Source organism: Ciona robusta, chromosome 5, assembly GCF_009617815.1.
Source record: "Ciona robusta chromosome 5, ASM961781v2".
NCBI lineage: Eukaryota > Metazoa > Chordata > Ascidiacea > Phlebobranchia > Cionidae > Ciona > Ciona robusta.
The window spans coordinates 2,604,513-2,615,065 of record NC_143239.1 but is presented as its reverse complement, the minus strand read 5'-3'; the positions used below and the strand labels follow the sequence as shown (position 1 = coordinate 2,615,065).

Sequence of the window (10,553 nt, the reverse complement as noted above, 5' to 3'; positions counted from 1 at the left end):
AACGGACCTCTAGACTTAAAATTCTTAAAATCGATTTCAGCTGATTGAACGATCAATGGAATTTAAATCAGTTCTCACTACCGGTAAATTCGATCTTTCACGCTACCTAGCGGAACATAAATTAAAACAAAAAAGACACAAGGTGTATGGGAAAACGGCTTGGAAGCTCGTCGAATATTAACCATATTTTGTCAATGGGCGCTTTATCACTTGCAATATATATTGAAGCCTGTTACTTTCCTTTAAGTGGCGATTTTATATCTCGGGCCATCTCGCATCAGGTTTCATCTGGACTATAAGCAATCTATGAGCGAATGGTAGAATAAACCGGATCTGTTTTTATTATTGCGAAACACTTGTACATTCAAAGCGAGATAAAACTAATGTAAGAAGACGGTCACGTCATGAAAGGTGCGAGATCAGTCATTATGAATGTATTTAGTTTTGGTATTGTTTAAAATGTTACGTTTGTGCCATCATGGTGTGAATGGATGCGCTACCCGCACTTTGCCGGAGTTTCATTTATATTGATATAGTCTGGCGCTTAACAAAGGAAAGCTTGGGTTACAAACGTAGTTAGCAACCCAATACAGTATATGAATGTGAGTGTTCACCGTGGAGCCATTACGATCAGAAAAGTTGTACATGTTAGCTATTTGAAAGTAATACATTTAAGTTTAATAAGTTTTAAGTGCTCAAAAGTTGGTATAGTAGGGTGGGGGAAGATGGGACACGTTTAATACATAATATCCAAATAGCCTGATCGTGTTTTGAACAATTAACAACGGTCTGTGGAAGTCGTGAGGATACAGTTTTATAATTCATTGAATGTTCTTTGTTTACTACCAAATGGAAAGAGAAAACTAAACGAAAAGGTGTCCCATCTTCCCCCACCCTACCATATATAAAGTTGAACTCATATGACGCAAACATTTTCTATCGCGCAGAGTGCATTTGAATAGCAGAATAGAGCTATCTTATTGTAGTTCAAGCAACCGCAAACGTCTTAACAAGTTAGGTAAACGACAATTTCGATTTTGCTAGGCGGTATGTGTAACGTTGACAAACAACAATCAGCTGTTAGAGTTAGGGGGGTGATGTCTATTTTTGGTATTGCTGCATTGAAATTCATTGCGTCACAGTATAATCTTAAAAGTACGAAGTTAAAACTTGGGGAAGGCACCCTACATTTTATCAGGGAAACCCCTTATTTCTGGGCGCGGTACTTTGTTTGTTGAAGCCATATATAGGTGTGCGCTAATGCTTGTTTTATTTCATTTATGCGACAGCACTTAAAGTTAAAACCTCGCGCGAAGAATTTGAAAAACTTTAACTAACATTGTTAGATAGTATTAATTAAGCGCTGTCGGTGTTTTCTTGTTTTGTTTCTTTGATAAATAGAGTAGGGTGGGGGAAGATGGGACACATTTGACACATAATAACTAAATATCCTGATCGTGTTTTAAACAATTAACAACGGTCTATGGGAACCGTGAGTATAAAGTTTTATAAAAAAAACGTTGAATGTTTGTTTACTACCAAATTGGAAGAGAAAATAGATTGAAAAGGTGTCCCATCTTCCCCCACCCTATTATACTTATTATAAAAAAGTACAGTATAAGGTAGAACATTGTTAGTTTCATTTGGTTACTTTTGCACAGCTAGTTAGTATATTGCAATTTATTCGCAGAATTCTGTTCTCAATTTATTTAACACCGTCAATAGGCTTTCTAAGGAAAATTAGAATGTTTGATTTTCCAGCAACTGCTGCTGCACCAAGCTTTGAAGCGCTTCGAACACAGGTAAACTCTTTTTGAATGAATGTTGCTTATATGCCCAAGCTTAATGGGGAAATGTCAGTCTTGTCACGGGTGTTTCATACACCTCTCGTACCCGCTTAGAAGTTACCACGTTTAGCTTTGGGGTAAATGTTTTTTGTTTGTTTGTTTGTTTGTTTGAATGTTTGGCTGACAATTTAGACAACCCATAAGTGACCACTGGGTTGGAGCAATTGCCGTTAATAGTTTTGTCCACATATGCCTACGATGGTAGCAGGGACGATACGTCAATCAATTACTTCTATATTAATTTTTTTTTATAGTTATAATAGCGGTAATCGGCTCTAGCCCGCGCTTTTTACATTCGTAAGAATACTTGTCCAGCGCCATAGCACAGTTGGTTAGCGCGGCGGCTTTAACCATAGGTAATGGGTTCAAGGCTCGTCGTTGCTATACCACTGTGGGCGTATATGTTTGCTTGGGCAAAACACTTAACGGCAATTGCTCCTATCCAGTGGCCACTAATTGGTTGTCCAAATTATCAGCCATACATAAAAAAAAAAAAAAAAAAAAACCACTCACCTAATAACATACTTGGTAACTCGTAAGCTGGCACGAAGTGTATATGAACACACGTCTTATAACGACTGTTGTTTTCCGGCCACGCGAGGATAAAGTAGGTTACATTCATTCATACTGTCAAATATTCCTGCAACGTTTTTATTTGTTTCTTTAAATAGGTGGCCATGAAAATTAACAGTCCCACATTACCTCATGTTCCACTTTCCCTCACCCTATACTAATGATCAGTTTAATTAAGCAGTCACAGCATATTTCTGCAGGGTTGCAAACCTGGCCAAGCAAGGATTAAACCGGCGGGACGTTATCAATGTGGCGTTTGCCCAAAAAGTTACAAATATTCGGAAGAAAAGTATGCATGTATTCCATGCCAGGACAATTTTGAAACACCGGGTGCTGGAATTTATTACTGGTGCACAGAACGGTAATGCAGATTTTATAAGAACGTTTTTGTTTACGAAAACGTACTAAGCTTTGATATAGTGGTGTGGGGGAAGATGGGACACCTTCAGCACATAATATCCAAACATCCTGACCATGTTTTAAACAAATAACAACGGTCTATTAGAGTCGTGAGGATACGGTTTTGGATTTCTTTGAATGTTTTTTTGTTTACTACCATGCGGGACGAGAAAATAGTATAAAAAGGTGTCCCATCTCCCCCCATCCTACTATATATACCAACATATTTGTAACATTAGGCGTTTTAAGTTTGTATCTCTATAAAGAACTGAAAATTGTATATAATGTATTCGAACTGTAGTTATATACACAATTCATAAATGCAATTTTAAACAAGTTTGTTAAATTTACAAAAAGTAGACACGCTGGTCAAACCAATGATTAAATGTATAAAATCCAAAAGATAACAATCGTACTGTATAGTTACACGTAGTCCATTATATTGTGTATAACGCGTACCGTTCATGCCTTTTATCCAAAACATTCTTTCTTTCTTTTTTAACAATAAGCGTGTTTTAACAACTGTTGTTTTACCGTTACTCCACGTATTTTTGCTTTTATAAACTTTCCCGTTCTGCGTTATCGGGACCGAAGAGACGAAATAAATTTCATTCATTCCTTCATTCATATTTTTAAATCTTTATTAGCAGCGGAGGGGGACCTATTCCCAAAACTACGACGAGAGAAATACCTCCCACCACCGCACCAACACCAACAACACAAACATCAACCACTTTGTACTCGAGTGCTGTTAGCACGACCACGGCAACTCAATCTACTTACATCTCCAATACAGCAACAGATACAAGTGCAATGTATCCTACATTTACCCAGACCCTTGCCACGATTGCTGATATCACAACGATTTTAACTTTCTTTGTACTTGCATTCGCTATATATTTTTTTTATAAACGTATATATTTAGTACGGTGGTGTAATCAGGGCTATGCACCAGTCGCAACAAACACAAACGGTGGAACAGCAAATGGAAATGGAGTACATCACACAGACGTGAGCAATGGAGGGCATGGCGTAAATTCGAACAATGGAGGACATGGCGTAAATTCGAGCAATGGAGGGCAGCATGGCGTAAATTCGAGCAATGGAGGGCAGCATGGCGTAGATTCGAGCAATGGAGGGCATGGTGTAAATTCGGGGGAAGCACATGGCGGGGACGAAAATAAACTTGAAGAAGGAGAGACTACAACACTTATATCCGATCCAACAGCAAATGGGAACGGAGTACATTGAACTTGAACAAATAACTCATCAAAATGATACTGAACAAAATATAGAAACGACAACTGAAGAAACAGCGATGTTGTAACGTGTACAATTGTACAAACATATACCTATACAGTGATGGGATATAAGACATAGGACGGACTTTCCGTTTTGCCTATATATATTGCTAGCTTGAAGCTTATAGTTAATCAAACGTTTTACAAATATCAAAATGCATTGAAACTATATTTAACAAAATGTTGCAACACAATATTACTGTACAATTGTGTGTGTGTTGTTATATAATATTGTGCGAGAAAATGCTGTAACATAATAATACTGATATATTAGGATGGGGGAAGATGGGACACCTTTTCACTCGTGTATTTCTCGTTCTGTTTGGTAGTTAACAAAGAAAATTTAAATATTTATCAAACCGCAACCTCACGACTCCCATATTAGACCGTTGTTAATCGTTTAAAACGCGATCGGGATATTTGGATATTATGTGCTGTAGGTGTCCCGTCTTCCCCCACTATATAATATCTGCTGTTATATAATTTTGTGCGAGAAAATGCTGTAACAAAATAATAGTGTACAATAATCTGACGTTATAGATGTATTCCCAGTGGTTCACCTTTCATTACTAGTACTACCTGGTATTGCTTGCGTTGTATATAAACATTGTTATGAGCTAATATGTACTTCTTCTGTATTACCTATATAAATATGTTGCTAGCTTGAAGCTTAGTTAATCAAACGAACGTATATGTAAAACCATATATTCATATATAAAGTGTTTATGTACCGACTCTGTGTACAACAAATGTAAATTTAACTTGTTTAGCCTCTCATGACATATTTATCCTCTTTTAACTTATTTCTATTCTCATGGGGGCCAGGAAAACTATTATAAGCGTCAAGACTATATAGAAACCCTGTTTTTAGCTGTCTCTTTCTATATGAATGTAATGAACCGTAAAGTTTTCCAAATATCAAAATGCATTAAAACTAATTTTACAAAATGTTGTAACAAAATAATACTGTACTATAATCTGCTGTTATATAATATTGTGTAAGAAATGTTCCCAATGGTTCACCTTTCATTACTACTTGCTCCCAGTGGTTCACCTTTCATTACTGCTTGCGATATATATAAACATTGTTATGACTTGTTATGCACTTTATGTTATTAAAAGTTCAAATGCATTGGAAAATACAAAATTTATCAATTGACGTCCTAACAATACCGGTTGTTGTTTAACCAATACCAATTTTTCATACAATAGCATAGTGGAGGTAACATTAAAACTATGGCAGTGGGCAAGACCGACGTTGGGCAAGTCAAGAATGTTTAAATTTGATTTTCAAAGTAGGTATTCTTTTTGTGTTATTTACGTGTGTTTGTACTAATACAAACATTTAAAATTAACAGGCATTTTGAACTGTCTCGTCTTACATTTGGTCCTACATCGTCGTAATGGCGATTTTCACTTTCGGGGTTTTGATTGCCGTATTTTGTATGTATGAATGTGTGAAACGCAGAAAGTGTTGCAAGAGGAACGCACTAACAACAAACGAAGAAGCAGCCGAAGAAAACGATGCAGCAATCGGCAGAAATGAAGTTGAGAGTAGAAGAACGCCTACAACAGCCACAAACGGTAGAACAGCAATTAAAAACGAAGTAGATAAAGTAGATGTGTGTAATGAAGTACACAATGGAGACGGAAATGCAATTACCAAAGGCAAAACTGAAAACAGAGAGACTGCAACACATATAAACGATCCAACAGCAAATGGAAACGGAGTACATCACATCGTAACTGAGGTCACAGTCAACGGAAATGCAGCAATTGAACTTGAACAAATAACTCATCAAAATAGCACTAAACAAAATACGAAAACCGTTGAAACAGCAATATTGTAACACGACAAACTCTTTTATAAATATGTTGCTAGCTTGAAATTCGTGAATGAATAAATGAATGTAACTTATTCAACTCCTCGTGGCGGGACAACGACATTCGTTATAACACCAGTGTTCTGTTTCATATAGATCTATACCGCCCGCTTACGGGTTAGAACTTTGTAGGTGAAAATTTTTTTTCTTTTATTTTGTTTTTAATGTTTGGTTGGAAATTTAGACGACCAATAAGTGACCACTGGATTGGAGCAATTAGCGTTAAATTTCTTGCCCAAGAACACACAACCCTTATGGTAGCAGCTACGAGCCTTAAACCCGTCACCCCTACGTTAGAGACAGGTGCGCTAACCATTGTGCTACGACGCCAGAGTCTTACTCTTTATTATATAGTAGAGGGTGGGGGAAGATGGGACATCTTTTCATTCTATCTTCTCGTCGCCTTAAACAAAGAACATTCAAATAATTATAAAACCGTATCCTAACATCTCCCACAAACCGTTGTTAATTGATTAAAATACGATCAGAATATTTGGATATTAATTATGTGGTAAAGGTGTCCCGTCTCCCCCCCCCCTCACCCTACTATATAATGTGTTTTTTGATACTATTGATAACAACTGGCTTACATACATGTGAAACTTATAAAATATAACGCTGACACTTCTAATCTTCCATTTAATAATGGGTTATAAAAAGTAAAAACACAGAGTAAACAACATCGCATTAGTATTACTCACACCAAGTGTAAATATATATTCACATTGCGACACATTCCATACATAGTTGTGACGGGGTAAAACGTAAAAAACAGTCAAATGAGATGTAGTTCGCCGGCTTGGAGTAGCGAAAGGTAGTCAAACAACCGTACCAAGGAAAGGACCCAGAGTAAGTAACGTATATCGTTATTGCAACTGATTATGAAATTGAGCTTTTAAAGAACAAGATAATGTATTGGTTAGCTCAGTAATATTTTTGTGTTGAGGTTTGCTGGTTCAACGCTTTCTACTCAATCTTGTCTATATACAAAGTTGTCAGTCATGGTATTTTGCATTGTTGAGTATAGTATAGCGACTATAGCCGGTAATATGTTTTTCCTTTACATTTATTCAAAACACACCAATCAACTAATAATAAAAACAGTAAGTTGGCTATATTTAATTAAAAACAGTAAGTTGACTATATGTACTTGGTTATTGTGGCGGTGCTAGGGTGTTCAGAGAACGTCATGCGCGGTAAAAACACAAGGCGCATTGCGAAGTTATGGTCTATTGATTTGCGAAGTTACGGATGGTTTATTGATATACTCATACATAAGAACTCAGGCCTATCTTTATTACTTAGGAATTTAGAATCACTCTAACAAACATTGTGGTGACCAACGTATTAGAATCGAGCTGTGTAAATAGGAGGTATGCAGAATTGCTGTTAAACCGAGGTTTGATTTCTTACAGATAATTTAGGTTGTTTTACACATAGAGTTTAGCAGAACAATATTTTTCGTTTTAAATACAGAAAACATAAATCAATGAAGAATGTTTGGTTTGTTTGTTATTGTTGCAACTTTCGCAACGACTGTGAAAGTTCAGGTAAAGGTAAACTTATTTTCGTATATAGTTTAATAAATAGTTTAACAAAAAAATGATATATAGTATGTTGGGGAAACTGACACCCTTAAGAACATTTTGTTTTATATTTTAAAACCAGAATATTTAACGGTTATGGGGTGATTCGTGATACCATGAATGTATTCGCGCTATCGTAGCTTTTTTAATGAACACCACATTAAAACATATTTAAAATACGAAGGTGTTATTTAGGGATTCGCAAACGGACGGGTAAAATGGGACACCTTAAAATCTTTGTTTACTATGATTATTATCATGAATAAATGTAAATAACACGGAATAACATTATAGGATTAGAAAATCAAGTTTAAACATTGTTTGTCTTGTCCTACTGCTATAGAGTTTTTAATGTAGTAGGGTGGGGGAAGACCTTTAGCACATAATATCCAAATATTCTGATCGTGTTTTAAACAATTAACAGCGGCCTATTGGAGTCGTAAAGATTGTTTTTTTTAATGTACTTTGTTTACTACCAAATGGGACGAGAAAACCTTGTTAAGTTTTATAATAAATAGGTGGCAAGATGGCACATTTTATTAGTATTATTTTGCAACTTGTCTGTAATTAAATAAAGTTAACCGTCCGAATTTAAAGGGGCATATCAATGAAAAATCATTTTTTTTGTATATTGATATAAGTGCTCAAGTGTGATCTAAAGGTTGGTATGACCTTTTAACTAGATTGGTGTTCTACAGGGTTGCGATCCTGGTCAAGCCAGTATAAGAGCAAAGGGTTACGCATGTGCGGTTTGCCCGAAAGATTACAAATATTCAAACGAGGATTACGAATGTATTCCTTGCAAGGAAAGTTTTCAAACACCTGGAGAAGGAATTTTTCGCATATGCACACCAAGGTATTGCTGATGATATATAGTAAAGTGGGGTTGAATGAATGAATAAATGTAACTTAATCCTCGCGTTGCCGAAAATAAACAGTTGTTATAACACGGGTTTAACACCTCGTGCCAGCTTACGTGTTACCATGTATGTTACTTTGTGAGTGGTTATTTTTTTGTTGGATTTTTTGTATTTTTTATGTATGGCTGATAATTTAGACAACCCATTAGTGACCAATGGGTTGGAGCAATTGTCGTTAAGTGTTTGCCCAAGGACACATACCCCAACAATGGTAGCAGCGTCGAGCCTTGAACCCATTACCCCTGGGTTACAGCCAGGGGGCAAGCAGGCGCTAACCACTATACCACGGCGCCGGTGTTATTTAGCGATTGAACCACACATCAGATTATATTTTACCGATTTGCAAATATTCGGTGTAAAAAAACCGAAAGGTTAAATGCACCAAAATATAATAATAATAATAATAATTCAAAATTTCTTTAATTTTAATTAGTAAATAAATTTAAATTCCACTATATTATATATACAATCTTTATTAGCAACGAAGGGAAACCCACTGTCAAAACTACGACAACAGAAATACCTCCCACCACCACACCAACACCAACAACACAAATATCAACTACTTTGTACTCGAGTGCTGTTAGCACGACCAGCACGGCAACTCAACCTACTTACATCTCCAATACAGCAACATATACAAGTGCAATGTATCCTACATTTACCCATACCGTTACCACGATTGCTGATTGCGCAACCAAACCCGGACAGCATACTAGGTTATCCCCCGTCGTCATCGCGATTATAGTTTAATGTCCTCTTGCAGCAATCGCCATTGTAATGGGCATAGGCCTTTATTATTGCTATAAACATGACAAATTCGGAAGGTGTTGCAAGGAAAATGGATCACCCACAAGCGGATATGTTGTTGCCAGAACAACTGAAGATAGTCAAAATAGAATTGATCCAGATGTGGAAACCGAAGAAACATCGATGGTGTAACGTGCGCATGCATGTATAGGTGTGATACAGTAATAGGAAAAATGACAAACTTTCTGTACCTTTGGGTTGTTAGTTTGAAGCCTAAATAACTAATCAAACACTCGTGAATAATAAATTGATAAATGGAACTTGTTTATCCTCTCACGGCGGAGTATGGCCTATTTATAGGGGGGGACGTGGGACACGGGGTAAAGTGGGATTTTTTTGAATTCCTTTTGCGGACCCCCATTTGATAATAAACAGAAAAAATGTTTCAGGATTGTTTGACAGTATTAAAAATCGGTGTTAAATCGAAACATTATTTTTTCAATAGGTGAAAGAGGCGTATCAGTAAGGTGCTAGTATTGGATGCTCGGTGAATCATATTAAAACCAGCGAAATTTTGTAGTTTGCGAGTTTCAATTATCAATCTAGTATCGTAGCTGTATAAAACAGACTAAAATATTTCATACAATTTGACTTTGTCTGGCAAAATAAGTTTTATATTTGTGGGAAAAATTGAGTTATAGTTCTGTCGGGTAAGATGGCACACCTTTAGCATATAATATCCAAATTTCATGAACGTGTTTTAAACAATTAATAACGGTCTGTGGGGGTCGTGATGATGCGGTTTTATAATTCTTTGAGTGTTCTCTGTTTACTACCAAATTGGACAAAAATATAAAATGAAAAGGTGTCCCGTCTTCCCCCACCCTACTCTATATCTTCTGCGAAGGATGCATGAAGGTGTGCGTGCGATCACAAACGTTATTTCCCAATTCGTTACACCCTCCATAACACATGCAATGCACGAAACTAACTTACAGTAAACTCCGAACTAATCCCGAATTACACAAATAACGATAACTAATGCTTGCTGAAATATAACTGCCTAAGCTATTTAAAATTGTATAACATCAAAACACATGTACTTACCCGAGCTTCAAAAACAGCATGTTCTGTTACCAAAATACTTCAGCTTGCCTTTGTATATCAACACCTGCTGAAAACCTAATGTTTTCTGAATTTCTAAGCCACATATTCAGTACTCTATTGGGAGATCCAGGATCTGTACATACACATTATATTAACTACCATTGCAACCCTAGCACTGAAAGGCGAA

General features: G+C 36.4%; 3 protein-coding genes across 5 annotated transcripts; all 3 read left to right on the top strand.

Annotated features, from left to right (window-relative positions):
- The first annotated feature begins 1,610 nt into the window (after positions 1-1,610).
- LOC149735548 (uncharacterized) lies at positions 1,611-4,200 on the top strand. Of its 2 annotated transcripts, none has more exons than XM_089878832.1 (3): positions 1,611-1,802; positions 2,621-2,781; positions 3,470-4,200. In XM_089878832.1, exons 1-3 carry the CDS (start codon positions 1,746-1,748, stop codon positions 4,068-4,070), a joined length of 819 nt encoding a protein of 272 aa, XP_089734958.1. In that variant the 5' UTR covers positions 1,611-1,745; the 3' UTR covers positions 4,071-4,200. The 2 variants fall into 2 exon arrangements, with proteins under 2 accessions (XP_089734958.1, XP_089734957.1); XM_089878831.1 differs by having other exon boundaries at positions 3,467-4,200.
- A 1,142-nt stretch (positions 4,201-5,342) lies between these two features.
- On the top strand, positions 5,343-6,038 carry LOC149735547 (uncharacterized). Its single transcript, XM_089878833.1, has 2 exons — positions 5,343-5,415; positions 5,479-6,038. The coding sequence occupies exon 2, from the start codon at positions 5,524-5,526 to the stop codon at positions 5,968-5,970; it is 447 nt and encodes a 148-aa protein (XP_089734959.1). The 5' UTR covers positions 5,343-5,415; positions 5,479-5,523; the 3' UTR covers positions 5,971-6,038.
- Positions 6,039-7,198: 1,160 nt separating this feature from the next.
- Positions 7,199-9,579, top strand: LOC149735546 (uncharacterized). Of its 2 annotated transcripts, none has more exons than XM_089879343.1 (3): positions 7,199-7,559; positions 8,288-8,445; positions 8,989-9,579. In XM_089879343.1, exons 1-3 carry the CDS (start codon positions 7,500-7,502, stop codon positions 9,260-9,262), a joined length of 492 nt encoding a protein of 163 aa, XP_089735469.1. In that variant the 5' UTR covers positions 7,199-7,499; the 3' UTR covers positions 9,263-9,579. The 2 variants fall into 2 exon arrangements, with proteins under 2 accessions (XP_089735469.1, XP_089735470.1); XM_089879344.1 differs by having other exon boundaries at positions 7,220-7,553.
- The last annotated feature ends 974 nt before the right edge of the window (positions 9,580-10,553 follow it).